Source organism: Lepisma saccharinum, chromosome 3 (genome assembly GCF_977018435.1).
Source record: "Lepisma saccharinum chromosome 3, izLepSacc3.1, whole genome shotgun sequence".
Classification (NCBI taxonomy): domain Eukaryota; kingdom Metazoa; phylum Arthropoda; class Insecta; order Zygentoma; family Lepismatidae; genus Lepisma; species Lepisma saccharinum.
In genome coordinates, this window is record NC_139231.1 from 113,547,357 (window position 1) to 113,565,270 (window position 17,914).

At 35.7% G+C, this 17,914-nt stretch overlaps 1 protein-coding gene across 1 annotated transcript; it reads left to right on the top strand.

Moving 5' to 3' along the window:
- Window positions 1–62: 62 nt before the first annotated feature.
- On the top strand, window positions 63–12,053 carry LOC145985967 (uncharacterized). The gene is made up of 7 exons (XM_083120115.1): window positions 63–255; window positions 848–964; window positions 3,061–3,519; window positions 4,745–5,245; window positions 6,598–6,756; window positions 9,770–9,904; window positions 11,785–12,053. Exons 1-7 carry the CDS (start codon window positions 193–195, stop codon window positions 11,962–11,964), a joined length of 1,614 nt encoding a protein of 537 aa, XP_082976241.1. The 5' UTR covers window positions 63–192; the 3' UTR covers window positions 11,965–12,053.
- Window positions 12,054–17,914: the final 5,861 nt, after the last annotated feature.

Genomic DNA, 17,914 nt, shown 5'->3' on the forward strand with positions numbered 1-17,914 from the left:
GAGCAAGATATAATTAAGATTTGCTATTTGGTAATGGATAATTTGCAACAGATAACAACAAATGAAGTTGCAGAAGACTTATAATTCCAACTTCTGCAATATCGAGAAAAAGTGTGTTTTTTGCCTTTTTCTATGCTGGTAATTCTTTTGTACCATGATCTGAGATTCTACAGTTCTCAATAAATTCTAGCAATGGGAAGCCTGGATACGTGTTTAACAGATCTCGCTAGTACTCTGGAAATCTTTTTTAGAGGTGTAAGTTTTCATGTAACTGTCTCTCTTGTATATTTGGCCTGTCTTCCGTATGCTGGACGATATTCACAAGGTGTAGAGGAAGATAAAGAAAGCTTTTGAAGCTTTGAAAATTAGTGTGAGTACATGTTTTAAGATTGTAGAACAATAGACAGCATCGGACGTTGCGTTTTGTGATAATTTAAAGAAATTGGAATTTTTCTTAATTATATATTACATTTGTAAAGGATAATCTCACGTCAAGTAAACAAACTAACTAGTGCAAAGTTTCAAGTTTTAAAGCTTAAAACTTTAACGGAACGAATTTACAATACCGGACCACTCTCCAATTTTTAACATTGAATGAGTGGGATGGGATTATAATGTTCTGTTGCTGAAATAATGAAAACTTCTGTATCTAAATTCCATGTGTGGGTTAAAGTAGTAATAATATTTAAGCACAGTGGTTTGAGATCTAACCATACAACTAAAGGGTTCATGCATTTAGTCTTGTCATTAAACAATAGGCCCAGTTCCGATAAATTAAATTAAATTAATTAGTTATCAGATAGTGATCTCAGTTTATGCAATTAGCACATTTCATTTTTTCTTGCAGCTTTCTGAATGTGGATTGTTGTCAAATTATTCAGTGCAACTCCAAGCAGCTGTTGTAGACTTCGAGGTCCAGGCAAAATTCAGGGATATAATATGTCAGTGTGTAAGAAATTTGCAGGTAAGATGCACTAAATGCTCTATTTCAAGAAAGAAAGTGCTTTACTTTTACGTACATGTTTATTTTGCTTTTTTTTGCCAAAAAAATTACTCATTTGCAATTTTCTGTGGTCAGTAACATAAATATATGGGTAATTCCATATCGATCATTCAAAAGTGGTTGCATGACCATTTTACGAAGTTTTAATTGTTAGTACATAGGTTTGCACATGTTTTAGTTTATCGGGGCATTTTTTTTTTGTGTGTGTACTTTTTTTTTCATGGGGGCCAGTTCTAAAATAAGAACTATGGACATACGCATCAGAAGACCAGATAAGAAGAAAGAGGGGTAAATGTCTGTTATATCGGAGACACATTTCTTCATTTTTACAGAAGAAACTACTTACGGAAATGAGTTTCTGTAGTATTTTGAAAGTTCTTGGAGGTATTTTCTCACCGTAGAATGCTGCACAACAAGAAATAAGCACTTCTGATATAATAAACTTGCATTTTGTGCAAAGCGACAACATTGTCAGCCGTTGTTTCCATTATGTACCTGCAGATGGCGCGAGCATCGAAAGTCATGCGGTCTCGCCAGTGTTTCCAAACTTGCCTTTTTTTACCAGATTTTTTTTTAACTATGCTTACCTAACGTAACCCAAAATAACCTTACCTTACCGGAAATGGTTTTTGGGGCTATCGTGAATGGTTTTGGGGCTATCCGTCAATGGTTTGTGGGGCTATCGTGAATGGTTTTTGGGGCTATCGGGAATGGTTTTTGGGGCTATTCGTGAATGGTTTGTGATGACATAATGAACACGAAAGTAGGTATTTTTTGGTTAAGAAGGTTGAAACACTGCATACCCACCAAATTGACAAAACACAAGCACGACGATCCACAGCTGTGCGCGCCATATTGTTTGTTCCGCAACAGAAGAAAGGACCCAAAAGAATTACTCATAATGTGAAAAATGTAAGTTATTTTCGTGTAAAAAGCATAATGCACCTTCAACTATGTTCCGCAATACACAATTGGTAAGTACGAACCATTTAAAACTGAAAATATCCGATAGAAATGTGTCTCCGATATAACAGACAATTACCGAAAGAGGTATTGGATAGGACACACACTGAGGAAGGCATACAATGGCAATTGAGAAACAAGCACTTGAAAAGAAAGGCCCCAAGCTCATGGAGGAACAAAATCATTTCTGAGGAATATGCTTTTTTTTGCAGAGAGACTGTACCTAGGTCAGCACATAACAAAAATTCAAGCCTTATACTAAACCCACTTCATTTTAAATATCTGACTTGAAAATCCAATTTTTTACTCAAATTTACGTCCAATTTTTTTCGGTAAAGAGTGATTTTGAGCAAAGCCTGCTTAAACATTTTTGAACAATAATAATAATAATTTATTGTCATTAAGATAGTACAGCAGTAGACAACGTCAAGAAACAAAGTACATATGGATACATGGTAAAATAATATAAAGTTATAACCACTTTTATGTTTCTTTTTTTGAAAGGTTGAATGTGTGTTTCAATAGCTAAAAAAATAAATGTTATTGCATGCCTGTAGTTCTAGTGGTTTCTGAAATATTAAGGTTTCCCTGAAAAGCTATGTGAGCAAAAAATACCACGTGTCATGTTGGAAAAATGGTTGCACTAGTCGAAACATATGCACTACAAATGAAAATTCTGTAAAATGGACATGCGACCAGTTATTTTTTAAAGCATATGATTTGATATGAAATTGTGCATATACAAGTACTAAAATTGCCTATCATCTGTTTCTTACACTTACATACGTTGTATATCCCACCTGTCTGTTGCCTGCGTGCATTTGTGTTACTAAAAGTGGCACTTTTCCTTCTACCCATATGGCACATTACAAAACATATTGAAGCAGTTTTTTTGTGTAAATTTTGTACTATCAATTTTTATATTCTAGAAATATATTTTACCTGTGATACTAATTACATGTTATTATCTTTACCAAAGGTGAATAACATTTTGTGATTTTCATGTTAATAATGATGGAATTTGGTGTGTGTGACTTGAATTACTCGCTACATACAAGTTTGTAACGATGTTGAAATAATCTTAAATCTTCCAGAATCTTTTGGAGAAGGTACTTCACATTCCCGGACAAGATCTTGCCATAGACGTTGGCACACAAACATCACAGATTTTAATCAGCACCCCACCATTACACTTGGAAAAAATATGCGAAGCTCCATCTGAACCTTTACAAGTGCAGTCGGTGGCCAAGAGTGAAACAGATGCAGTGAATTCATTTTGCATAACTGAAGAGAAGGAGCCGTCATTGAATGGAGAAAAAAATGCTACTATAACAACAGTGTCATTGAAGGACTCGGAATTCCTAAAATCCCACCTCATTTCTGAGACCTCATCCAGGGGAGACATCATTGTTACATGTGATACAAATGCTTTTGTGGCAATCACACAAGCAAGCCTACCGACATCTGCTGGAGCTGAAACCATCGAAGCGTATGCTGTTAGTGGACCAGAATTTTTGGATATTACAGAAATCCAAGAGGGCAAACATGACAAGGTAAGGTTTGGATTTAAATCCTAGAGACTTGTTGTAACTCCATTCAAGACAGTTTCGAAAAAAAAAAAATTGGTACCCTTAACCCTCTGTACTGAACATTTTCAGTTTATTTTAGCTCGCGGAAATGTGTTATTGTGAAATAAAGTATGTCTGTTACCTTACTGTGTTACTTTACCATGAAGAAGAACAGCCTGAAGGCTTCACACAAGTGAATCTAGCCCCCAAAACGATATTCCACAAAAGCAACTATAATTTTACGTAGTTAGATTAGGATTGTTACCAATAGTTATTATCGACTTGTTCTTTCGCTTTTTGAGTGTGCATACAAAGGGTTTTTATTAAATAATTATTGTACGATGGGTAAACGGCCCCAAAAAATGCACATTTAGATAACTTAGTACTATGTTTAGCTGTTGGAGTGCAAACATAGTGGTGCCTGTATGAGGAAGAATTTAAAACTTAGGAGATAACTTACTTCTAGCTTTGAAATGTGGATACTTCACACTTTTAAGTTATACGTGTCACTCCATTTCCATGAAAATTGGAGTTACGACACTTGTGCTCTGAACCCCTCATTTATCTCTATTGTAGTTTATGATTCTTACAAGCATATAAACACAATTTTTGTGTTTATATGCGTAAGAACCTCAAACTACTTAAGAAATAATGGGACCTCTGTAAATAACCTTTACACACATGACTGTATTTTTGAAGTCCGGCATCACTGCAAGTTTGACAAAGGGAGCATTTAAAATAGCTCTGACTTCATGATTGTCCTTCACTTTCCACCAGCCCTCAATATTGAGACCAAGTTCTGAGTCGTCTGCTGCATGCCACCACCAATTCACTTGATGGCAGCTCCCTTAATCACAATCACAATGTCCAACTTTCTAGAAAACTCTTTTTCTTTCTACAGGAGGTATCTATCAATTACAAAGTTATCCTTAGCAATAACAAAAGTAGAAAACATGCCCATAGTTCATCAATTGGTGGCCCACATTCAAGTTGCAAGGTATAGTTCCAGACAATCTTGACGAGGCATGAAGAGCCATGTGACACTCATGTGGTCATGTAATTATCACATGCCTCAACAAGATTGTGAGGAAGATAAGATCTGGCTTTCTTTAAGTTTATCTGGAACTATATTAATACCAATTGTACTGTAAATATTTAAGGAGTTAGGTATCCTTGCAATATTTTTGTAACAAGATACTTCTTATTTCAGATATATTCTTCAAAGAAGGAAGACATTAGCGAGATAAACAATGGAAAGACTGCATCTGTTTCCACTGCACCAGTGAAGTCAATGCTCACTATACCGGATGAGTTGACTGTTCCATTACTGGAAACGTATTCCAACGTGATCTCAAAAAACGGTAAATTTTCTGTGGATGCTACACCAAACGTTATGCATATAGTGTTAACAGCCCAGGAAGAAAAAAGTGACAGTGTATACAGATTAATTGAAGAGAAGAATTGTGAAGATGAAACTACAAGGATATCAAAAGATCATAAGCTAAAAAAAGATACTGATGTCGATGTTAATTTGCTCTCTAGTGAAAGTCAAAATAGCAATGTGGATGAACCCAGTGAAGTTAAGTTTGAATCTGAAAATTCAGTGTTTATATGTGAAATTTGTGATAAAGTACTCTATTCATCCCAAAGCTTGAAAGGACATTTAAGTAAAAAACACAGTAATTATTATCACTGTGATTTTTGTCATAAGGTGAGTTTTGCTGTTGTTTTTTTGTATATGCATTTTGCTTATATTACGGGCAATTTCATATCAAATCAACCAGTGCATAAACCTTTGATGTCATGGGTGTGTGTAATTTTTGGTGTATGTATTTTTTTTTCTGATCAAATGTTAAAATATTTTTATTTTCCCTGTTGCTGATTTTTGCGTTACTGAATTTTGAAAATTAACAAAATTGCCCCCCTTCAAACTACTCACTGCTGAAACTTAAATGTAATTTGCAAGAGACCTGTTTGAACTACAGGGCTGGACATGGTCCCTTTTTAAAGCTTATTAAAAAGGCTTTTATTTTATACATAACATATTTGGTTTTTTGAACATTTTTTTTGCAAGTTCAAAATTTTATTTTACAACAAAATTTTCAAAATTTAAAAATTCCTTAATAATAGTACACATCTACTGAAGGCACAATCAAAATTTCATAATTTTTCTTGTAATGTGTGTATTACTCATAGCTAAATAATGAAGAACTTTTAAAAGATGTAAGATCAATTACTTACGTGTGTGAGTACGATTTGTCGATCAAAACAACGTTTCAGAGGCCAAGACACAAGTAAGTAATTGATCTTAGACCTTTTTAAAGTTCTTCATTATATAGAATTATTTCTCTTGCCATTTACGGTTTTTTCAAGCACCATAAATAGCAAGACAAAATTCATGAGTGACACACAATTAAAGTTTAAGGCATCCCTTTCTTGCAACTTGCAAAGTAAATGTCTAAATATGCAATTTCTTTTGCACTGCAGTCACCTTGAAACACACATTTATTAAGGAGGTCAATTAATCTTTCAGGTTCTTCAAGGACCATTTCTAATTTTATATCGGATCGGTAGAATATCAGTTATCGGTTTCAGTAAATTTTATATCGGTATCGGCCAAAATTTCATATTGGTCCATCCCTATTGTATACACTTAGGTATATTATATTCATGATATTTTGTAATAATAACAAAGGTACTATATTCAATAAAGCTACTAGAAAAATAAAATGAAGCTAAAAGGGCCTGTTCTTGCAACAACTATCTACAAAAACTTCGAAATTGATATTTTTGAATCATTAATTAAACATTGGATATTGACACAATTCATGTCAACTAATATTAATTGTTTTCAGGTTCATAACTAGCATACTGTTTTTTCAGTGATCATTTGTGACTTATTTACTGACATCTCCTATTCTATTGCATATTTTTGGAGGTACATTCCATGGAAGAAGTAATCTCTTGTTGCATGTAAATAATTATCAAGTGAATATACATTGCCTTATTCAGTATGTGCACATAGGTAATTAAATTATGATACTGAATGTTTATATGTTGTAGGTTTTTGCCACTGCAATATGCCTGAAAGAACATTGTAAGATGAGCCATGGAGGAGTGGGATGTTTAAAATGCCCCAAATGTGGGAAGCGATTCTTGTCGAAACTCAGTTACAAAAGACATTTGGATACGCACAATAGCCGGAAAGGAGCTGTATGTGATGTGAGTATTTAATCTTCTAAATGGGTATGATGGATATGTCTGTCATACCATCATATTATTTGCAGTGGGTGCGAAGGATATATGTGTGTTCTTGACATTCCCTGGCTCATATCTTGTGTGATTATTTCTCTTGTAGTCTCCGGTTGTTACAAACATAAAAATACAGAGAAATAATTTTACAGGATGTTTCACTAGCTTTCAGCCCTTGATTTTCACTTATAAGAATCAAACTATTGGTCATAATGTAATGAAATTTGCTATAGACATACCTTGATGTAAGAGAAGCATGGTAACATCATTGGAGATGGCGCCACAGTCTGTCTAGTCCTTGCATGTGCATGGCGTGCATGTGGGCGATTCTACCATTAAATGCCAAAACTGAGTCCATAAAGGCATGCCAGTGACAATTTTTTGTACAGTTTGGGGTTTGGAAACTGCCTGCAAAGTCTTCCATTCAATATTTGGTGAAGAAACGGGAACATTGTTGGATGTGCATGAAGGAGGATGTCTAAAACTGCCAGAAACAAAGGTGCAGGAAGTGAGACTGCTGGCTTCACCAAAGAAATCATTGCATAGACTGTCGCAGGAAATGGGATTCCATATGCACATGTCAACAAGCTGTCAAAAAAGTAAAGCTATATGCATATCGTGTTACTGCTGTGCAACAATTTCAACCTCTCGACAAAGTGAAAAGAGTCATTTAAGAGACCACTTCCAGCACTCGCTGTGACGTCACCATGCTTCTCACACACCAAGGTATGTCCGTAGCAAATTTCATTACATTATGACCAATAGTTTAATTTTATAAGTGAAAATCAAGGACCGAGATGGAGTGAAACACCCAAGCAAATGCAAGAAAAAATATATCTTGCTTGTTTCACTGAGTTAGTTCACATTTATGCCACGAGATAGTGGAACTCTTCAGAAACTCCAGAGTATTTCACTTGGTATAATTGCCATGAAATGGAGACACTGCTTCCACATTGGCACCCTGCACCAGCTGTGTTTACCTTAAACTTGGAACTGAGGTGCATGCCAATTCAGGAGCCACATGAGCATTTCTCTTGCATTTTTCCACCATGTCTCAAAGCAGCATAATATCGTGCTACGATGCCAAGGGTCCCAGGTTTGAATCCTGGCCTGGGCATGGATATTTATGAGTGTCCATTTAATACGGTGACCATAACATTTTGACCTAAAAATGGGACATCTCAAAGAGGGCATTCTTTGTAAGTGTCCCTTCTTCAATTTCACCATATCATCACCCATCCGTATCTTCGCGATTAGCCAAAAGTGGCAGAGGAGCCACTAAACCAAACCAATCAACAAATAGTTTGGGTAAACCTGTGAATTGTGTGCATGTTGTAAGCTCTGTTTTCTTGAAATACCGTGCGTTCATTTCGATCTGCAGCCGAGAGATCGGGAGAAGCATGGCGGGCGGCGCTGACGGAGATGCCGACATTTGTGGCTTGTAATGCCCGCTTATTTTTATAGACATATGCAGACATTTATATAAATATTGCAAAACGATCACTAACCTGTGTTATAACATGCAAAAGTTCTTCTGTAATTCATCCAAGTTCTGCTCTTATATGCACAAATAAATACGCTTTAGAAACGATGTTAAGAGCCACAGATAATAAAACATTTTAATCATAGTTTTGACCAGTAACGTCCTGCTTAAGTTTATATCCTTGAAAGAGTTTTGTGCCGATGGGGATCGTTTGGAGGTTTTGAATGTGCAACACTGTATCAAGATTACGCTGTAGAAGAAACCGTTAAAAGTCAATAGTGTTCGTGAGCTTCCTTGCAATCCGAAATCTCCGAGCTCGAGTTTTTTGTTCCTTCGCGACTAGATGAAGACAGAGTTGTAAATATAGTAGCGAGCAATGTAAACCAAGAGCGTGTTAATTTCGTACTGTGCGCAAGAGTGTTATTCTTGGTTACTTGCAGTTACTTGTTTGTGTTATTGTAGTGTGTATGTGTGACGTGTCAGTGAGACGATTGGAATGCCAGCCACAAGATTCACGTTAGAACAAAGATTTTTTTATGTATGACACGTACCTACGTGAAAACAAACTCGTGTCGAGACGTGTGTAGGTAATTTGTACAGAAATTCCCATGCGTTTCAACTCCACACAGAGATACGGTTAGACATCTTGTCCTTAAATTACGAGAAACTGTATCGTTAAATTTTAAAACACCTAAGCAAAAACGACGGATTCTAACCGAAGCAAAACTCGATGATATTGGTGCAGCGTTAGAACGTTCTCCAAACAAACCACTACGCTGTGTTTCACAAGAGGTGGGCGTGTCAAAATCATCGGCACATACAGTCACTAAGCTACTAAAATTAAAACCATACTCTTATAACACAGGTTAGTGCTCGTTTTGCAATATTTATATAAATGTCTGCATATGTCCATAAAAATAAGCGGGCATTTCAGGCCGCAAATGTCGGCATCTCCGTCAGTGCCGCCCGCCACGCTTCTCCTGATCTCTCGGCTGGAGATCGAAATGGACGCACGGTACTATCAAATCTCACACACCTTATTCCAGTCTTGCATATTTAGATAACTATTTCCGTGTTGGTGTGAACATATTTCAAGTTACACAAATTTATATTCAGAAATCACTGTCACTGCACACTTCACACTTCACTATGGATGAGATCGGGAATGTGTACAGTCATACCTCACACTTCCAGTGTGCCTTAATGCGATGGAATGTACAGATATATATTTTTATATTAAAAAAAGCATATATATTGAAATCAATTAAATATCTGTATCAAAATTGTCTAAGAAATTATCAGTGTGTACATTGAAAACTGGATGCAAAAGTCATTTTCCCATAAAAATTAGATAAATATAAGTGATCACATTTTCATCCATGTTTTTGTTTTGAATCTGTGGATTATATTATTCAGTGTCTTATTGTTTAGATTTGCTGGTTTTGTATTATTATAATTAATGCATTTTTTTATTTTCACATTGTTTTTTATTCCCACCAGATCTGTGGAAAAACATTTGCTAGAGAAGACTACTTACCAAAACATTATATGATCCATTCGGGAAGGAAACCTTTTACTTGTGAATACTGCAACAGGAAGTTTTTAAGCACGTCTAACCTGAAAAATCATCGGATGGTATGTATGGGTAATGAAATCTCTTTATTATGTTTAATCTCTGTTAACGATTTGCCAGACTTTTTCATAAAGTCTGAAAAGCTACTTTTGGCTGACGATGTTAAAATATGCAAGAAGAATGGCAATCTGTGTGCAGAAAAGATCCAAATAATGCTTCATTGATGAGAGATTACTGAAGTTAATTGCTTAATTGTACGTGAGTTGGTTAGTGATGATAAATCACCTTTTACGATACATTGTAATGGCATGTGTTAAAGTAAATTTACTTACTCATATTGTAGCTTCAGTAAATAATCAGCACTAGATCACATTTAAAAATTTGTCCAATGTAATAACGTACTTATGAGACAAAAGGTGCATAATGGAACCTTAATTTCACGTTTTTTCAGGGAAGTAAGGTGAAAAGACTTAAAATTAACAGGAAAATTTTATAGCAATTTGCTGTATTGGGTCCATGGGGATTGAATGTGGGGAAAATGTAAAATCTGTATATCTATAATTCTGTATGTTCAAAAATGTTTATTGTTATTAACAGTATGGTCCAATTTAAATTCGGACAATTCTGCACTGTAATTGTGTATTTCACTGGTATGTGAAAGGCCTCCCCGATGGCACAGTGGTAGCATGTTCACCTTGTAATCAAGGGGTCCCGGGTTCGATTCCCGGTGGAGGCACATAGTGGTTCAGATCCCACTTTAAAATGTAGGTCCAGTCCCGATTAGCCTTACTGTGCATAAAGTGGACTTAAAACACCAAATCAATCAATCAATCAATTGACTGGTATGTTCAAAATAATAGGGGACTTGTATATTACTGATGCAGATTGTAGTCACTGATTGATCTATTTTGGGCTTAGTTATTCGTAACATGTATGTATGGTATTTTTTTTTTTTTTTTAAAGGCTAAAATGGTAATTTCAGTTTTACTTCATAAGTGAGAGTTGAAAGAAAAAAGGCAGTGTCATTATAGTATTAAAGAAAGCACATTAATGATAAAAATAATGTATAATGTTTTACGCTCTTAATTATGGCTGAGCTGTTAACTAACTAACTCTCTAGCCTACTTAAACCCGAAGGTTTATGGCTGCAGTAACACAAGACTTCCATCTGTCCTTATCCTGGGCAAGATCAATCCAATCTTTTCCATCCTTACGGATTTCCTTTAGGCCCATCTCAACGTTATCCCTCTATCTTCGTGTTGGCCTTCCTACAGGTCTCTTACCATAAGGATTCTCAACAAGAATCCTGTAAACTTTTCTTTCTTCTCTCATTCGCGCCACATGACCTGCCCACCTAAGTCTTCTTGATTTAATTATTCTAATAATATCTGGACATGTTGTGGGTGAGCTGTTACACCAATGTATTGTATTGGAAAGTGGTGGTTCAAATTTTATCATCTATACTGGCCAATACTTTTCCAGAAGTTGGTTATTGTACAGGGTCAGGAGAAATACATGACAATATTGCAGTCTATTTTTTTTGTATAAATTATGCAAAATTTGTAAATATTAATTTTACACCAACTCTGTGTGTGAAATGTGGATTTTGTGGTTAGATAAGAGTTATTTTAATATTATGATTACCTCTTATGTAATTCTTCGAATTCTTCAAATCAAAACCCTGGTAAGTTGATGCATAGAATACTTTCATATTAATATTTGTAAATTATGGAGAATGAAGTAGTTATTGGCTCAGACATAATCTTGACTTTGTTTTACAAAATGAGGACACTACTGCATGATCCCCCTGTTATATCTTGTCATCTATAAATAATGTGATTAATAGTGCAATTTTTAAATCTAATCTTGTTGGTCTGACAAGAATTGTGAAATAAAATTTAAAAAATGCAGTAGTAATTGCGAGTATTTTTTTTCCTTATAGATCCATACAGGAGAAAAGGGTCATGTGTGCGACATGTGTGGGAAAGCATTTGGTAGAGCTGACAAACTTAAAGACCATGTGTTGCGACATTTGAAGATTAAACGATTTCAGTGCTCTATTTGTAAAAAAGACTATGCAGAGAGGAGAGATTTAAAAAAACATGTGAAACAACACATATAAACATGTGTAGATATAATTTATTTATTGTAATTTATTAAATATGCATAATTACTTTTAGAATCATTTTTGTATGCAGAAATAAATAATTTTCTCAGGTAACTATTGGCCATTTGTTATAAACTTCACAAGAGTCGATATCAAAAATAATTTTTAGGTTCTTTGTGTATGTAGTTTTATTTCACATCACTTTCAGTCCCTTTGGGACAATAAAGATGAGTAATTGTTCTTGTATGTATGCATTGCTTGCATTCTAGAATTATTTCTCTTGTAGTCTGTAGTTGTTACGAGCATAAAAACACAGTTGTGTTCTCCTGAAACATCACAACAAAAAACTGTGTTTTTATGCTTGTAACAACGATAGACTACAAGAGAAATAATGAATATGAGTACATGACATTGATGAAGAGACAGTAACAAAGGAACTACAAATGATTTGAACTCAAAATCTTCAGTGGTGCAATTGTGAGCAAATTGGCCACTTAGCCAATAAACTACTTTAAAAAATTAACTTACTTAAAAGTAGGTGTGTGACAGGCCCAGTTTCTGATGTCAAAATGTTCAGTCGAAATTGTAATATTTGAAACAGTAAATTTGAGTATTAGTATTATTTAAGTCCAGTATTAAATTTTTCACTTTCAAAATTTTGATCACGGGGGATCATATTGATATAGATTTGTTAAGTTTAGTGTTGTATAGTATTCTAACAAATTAATTTTGAAATTCTTGTTTTCTTATAATGACTTCAAATCCCAATACGTGAAAACAATTTCTGTATCAGTACAATATATCTACAGATATTTCTAATATACAAACAGAATTTTTTACAGTATTTGTTAAATAATCATGTATATCAGAATGGCATAATACTCTGCTTCATCACATTACTACTTATAAGATAATGAAATTTTAATGCATAACCAGGGTTAGGACAGAGTTCCCAGAATATCTAGGAGCCAGATTCGATCCCTTATCAAGCTTCACTTAAGTTATTTGTAGAGGCACATATTTTTGGTAAATAAAAAAGCAAAATTTCGGTAAAAAAACTGAGTCAATTTTGGGTTCAAAAGCGGTAAATAAAATAAAATATCAGTGTTATAGCGGTGAAAAATTGGATGAAAAGTGATACATAAAAATACATTTTGGTTTTAAAATTGTGAATATAATCCTAAATTTGATTTTAAAACTACACTTATTCCACAGAACTAACATTTCACTTCTAATATCACATTTATGTAGTTATCAGAGTATTAAGTTTATTTCTGTGTAAAGGAGTCCATTTTTGCTTCTTCAATATTAACAGTAGAAATAATAAATTTTCCGGGAATTGCATAACTCTCAGGATAATTCAGACCTCAGATGGTGTCGCGTTGGTGAATAAACCCTGAATTTCGTGTTGAAGAGTTAATTTCGCTTTTTGCAGTTCATTTCGCATTATTTCGTGAATAAACATGGTCACAAAATGCATCTCACACCATTCAAAAACATGGAAAATTAACACTACAATGTGTTTTTTTTTTCAAATTTCGTTTTTTTGTCAAAAACAAAATATGCATGCCCCTAGTTATTTGTTTTTAGAAACTACCATTGTTTCTAATTATAATTTAATTTAATATAATTCATCTTTTTAATTTAAATTAAATACATTTTCTGAAGAACATATCCTATACAAATTGGATTTTTTATGTATGTAGTTACTTTGCATTTGGATATAACAATATAGACAGAAAACAACATAGCATAATGCATGCCATATTCTCTCAATTCAGTCATTTCCTTTCTTCACTGGGCTAGTAATAAATTGTTAGCAATGTCTGTATAAGAAAATAAATTGATCCATCCTAAAAGCTGCATTGCATTTTGTTTGGCAGCAAAACCAAGGAAAGGAGTGGTCCCCCACCATGGCCGTGTGGTCTAAGGCATCATGCTTTGGGCATGCCGAGTCTCCTGAGGGGAAGCGTAACAACTTTTCTTCTGAGATTTCGGCCTGTGTATGGAACTGGTGGCCACCCACCATCATGAGGAAATTGGGAAGCTACGAACGAGTAGCGTAACCTGGTCATGAAAACCTACGACGACGACTAGGGGCTCGTCATGCTGACCACACCACCCCATAAGTGGATAATCTCTCACCTTGGGTGAGTGGTTGAGTATGATCAGGTGGGAGTGAGGCTGGCAGTCCGTAGGTAGGACCCTCAATGGGCTCTTGTGCCACGGGTTATGTTATTTATTTATACAGGGTGGGCCATATTGATGGGACACATTTCAAATGCATATGTAGAGCATGTAGGAAGCAACATTTATTACCAAATATATGGAAAACACTGCCAATGGACGGAAGTTTTGCATTGTGTTCAGTGTTTGAAGGTTACATCCCTCAGATGGACACCACCTTGTAACCATTTTGTGTAATACTTCTTACATGTAATCATACTTTGTAATACCTTGTCCTGAGTTAGGTGGTAGACATAGGCGTAGTTCTGGAGGGGCCAGGAGGGGGTCTGGCCCCCCAACTTAAAAAAAGAAAAGAAAATAACACATGATTAAGTTCAGTTACTACATGTTTGTTATGAAGCCATACCGCACATCTTGACGTTCTAAAAAGCCCGAACCCAATGGCCTGCTTTCAGCTATAAAATCGTTGGATTTCATTGTATTTTCTGAATATCTCCCCCCACATAAATGTTTTATCCCAGTTCCTTCAGAAAGCTGCTACCTCAATAGCTCAAAGATCCAGTGTAGCCAACGGAGTTGTTCTAAAGATAGCGGACACAGTTTTGAGCAAACATACAGAAACGCGCACAAATTTTAGCATTCTGAAAATTGCTCTTACTCTGTCATCAAATAGTGCCACTTGTGAGAGGACATTTTCTGCTATGAGGCGAATCCACAGATGGTGGCGTTGCACAATGGGTCAAGAGAGATTGAACAATTTAATGATCTTATACTCTGAATCAGATGTTGCTAAACAAATTAACTTAGACGATTTGATTAATGTGTACAGTTTGAAGAAAGAAAAACGTAGAATGAGTTTGTGTTGAGTCAACAGTTAATTTTGAGGCATCAAAAGAACTTTTCAATTTATTTTTTCTAAAATTTCTAAAGCTTACTATTGTACCATAACTTTTTTGAAAGTAATACGAGTATTGTATCAATAAAAAAATAATGAAATGCAAAATGCAGTAATCATACTGTCTTGCTCCTTTTAAAATTGACAACCAATGTACTAATTAATATTTGTTTACTTACGCGAGGAAATTTAACATTTTCAAATCTAAAAGGCCTAAAACTCAGTGGTTTTTTTTTTCCTTTTCTTTTCTTTTCTTTTCTTTCGGGGGAAGGCCTTTTAGACCCCTTATAACCTAGGGGATATTCAATAACCCTCAGGTACATCATATGCTTCTCGCAGAGTCTGGCCTCCCCAAAGCAAAAGCTCATGGTGGTAGAGCAGCCCTAGAACCTCACTCAGTAAAAAATAAAAAGACTATTCTATTCTATTTAAGGAAAGGGATGGGGGGAAGTGTGCACCAGACAGATTCAACCACCCTGGTGGAATTTCTCTATTCTGTTGCCTCTTTACAGGATTCTTGTTATCAGTGACGTGCGGTGATGTCGACACTTGGGGTAGCAGACAGTGGCTTGCCCAAGGGAGGTTGATGTGGGTCATAATCCCTCTTCCCTTTAGGGCCCAGTATTCCTAAAAATAGAACGTCAATGAAGGAAAGGACTGCAAAATGAGGAAGGACTAGTGACAAGAAGCACGTGTTAATCCCACCCACTTTCGAAAATCCAAACATGTTGATTTGACTATGAAGCCAGAGATCCCAGGTTCGAACCCCGACCTGGGCATGGGTGTTATTTGTGTTTGTCCCTTCATCAATTTTATCGTATCATCTTGACAATTAGCCAAAAGTGTAGGAATGAATTAATCAATCAATCAATTGATTTATGCCACTGTCACATTTGGTTAATCGCGAAGATGGTACAATGCAATTAATGAAGAGAAAAACACAAAAAACACCAATGCCGAGGTCGGGGTTCAAACCCGGAACTCCTGGTGTCATAGCATCCAGTCATAACCACTCCCCCGCGTTTGGTTGATTTGGTGTTTAAGTCCACTTTATATACATAAAAGCTAATCGGGACTGGACCCACAGTTTAAAGTGGGATCCGAACCACTATGTTACTCCATCTGGTACCGATCTGGGGCCACTTGCACTCCCCCACGGAGGTCGGCGGACAACAAAGACTGGTGGAAAGCTCGAACTATTCGGATACGTGAGTATCGGTAAAGCAAACTGCATATTTACTCAGTGGTACGTAAACACCATATTTGTATATGATTAACGTTTTTCCAAAAAAAATTACACTGCTTGATTTCCCTAATTTCTCCATCTCACGATCTCGCTACTGAAGGATCCGGGCTCGAGCCCTGGCCTGTGCATGAGTTTTCCTTTGTAACCACTTTTCATCCGTTTAATTTAATCAACGTTCATCGTCATGGCACAAGTTAGGTAAAGTGATGGAAAAGCAACGATAAAGAAAGGAGAAAGAAAAGAAAAGAATTTCCTCCCAGTGCATCTGCAGGGCGCTGTGAAATCAGGAGTCCAGAGTTCTCTGTTTATGATTGTCCCTCGTGACTTCCATAAGCTCATTAGCTACTTATCGCGATTAAATCTATACAGCTAGAAAAAGTGATGGAAGGTGGCAAAAATTAAATATATTAGAGGGGATGAACAGGTAACAAAACACACTTTATTGTAGTTTCTTCAACAATATTCATTTGGCTTTTTTAGTTTTGGGATACATTTTTTATTCCAAATTATTTCATTATTCACTTCAGAGTACAACACTTAGGAACAAGAGTGCCTGCTCATCACGGGTTCGAATCCCGGCCTGAATTGTTCTTTGTGAGGTCCCTTCATCAATTTCATTATATCATCACTCATCCTCATTTTCGCGATAACCAAATGTGGCAGAAAGGGAAAGTATGAAAAACTAAATATGCTGACCAAGGCAGTAATTTATTTTATTAAAAACATAAACTAAACGTAACGTTTCAACCTTCTAGCAAGGTCTTCTTCAGACTCTGTATCAAGTACAAAAGTAACAAGATACAAAAACAGGGCATTATATATACACAAACATTACTCCCTCCAGACTATTTAGAAAGTTGTTTGGAACTTTCTAGCAGGTGACTTTCACTTTCCAACTGTACTTTCACCTAAAAGGCTAAACACAATTACTTCAATATAGAATGTGGTTGGACTTTTAATCTCACGCTCTTTTCCCTTCATTTTTCTTCCTTCTCCTCTCCTCTTTCTCTCTTGCCCTTTCCACTCTTTCTAACGTCTTCTTCCATTCTTTGTTTAACTTCAAACCTCCATTCCAGTTCATTGTGTCTTCTTCACCTTTCTTCTCTATTTCCTTGGCTTCCTTCCATTTTCTCACTAGCATTCTCTTCTCCCTTCCTATCTGCTTAGCCTCATCCCACTCTATGTCATGTCCTGTTTCAGGTTGAAACAACATAGGGGTGATGTACGACTTAAGAGAGAAAGAAATGCAATATTTAAACACACGAGAGAAACAGGACATGACATAGAGTGGGATGAGGCTAAGCAGATAGGAAGGGAGAAGAGAATACTAGTGAGAAAATGGAAGGAAGCCAAGGAAATAGAGAAGAAAGGTGAAGAAGACACAATGAACTGGAATGGAGGTTTGAAGTTAAACAAAGAATGGAAGAAGACGTTAGAAAGAGTGGAAAGGGCAAGAGAGAAAGAGGAGAGGAGAAGGAAGAAAAATGAAGGGAAAAGAGCGTGAGATTAAAAGTCCAACCACATTCTATATTGAAGTAATTGTGTTTAGCCTTTTAGGTGAAAGTACAGTTGGAAAGTGAAAGTCACCTGCTAGAAAGTTCCAAACAACTTTCTAAATAGTCTGGAGGGAGTAATGT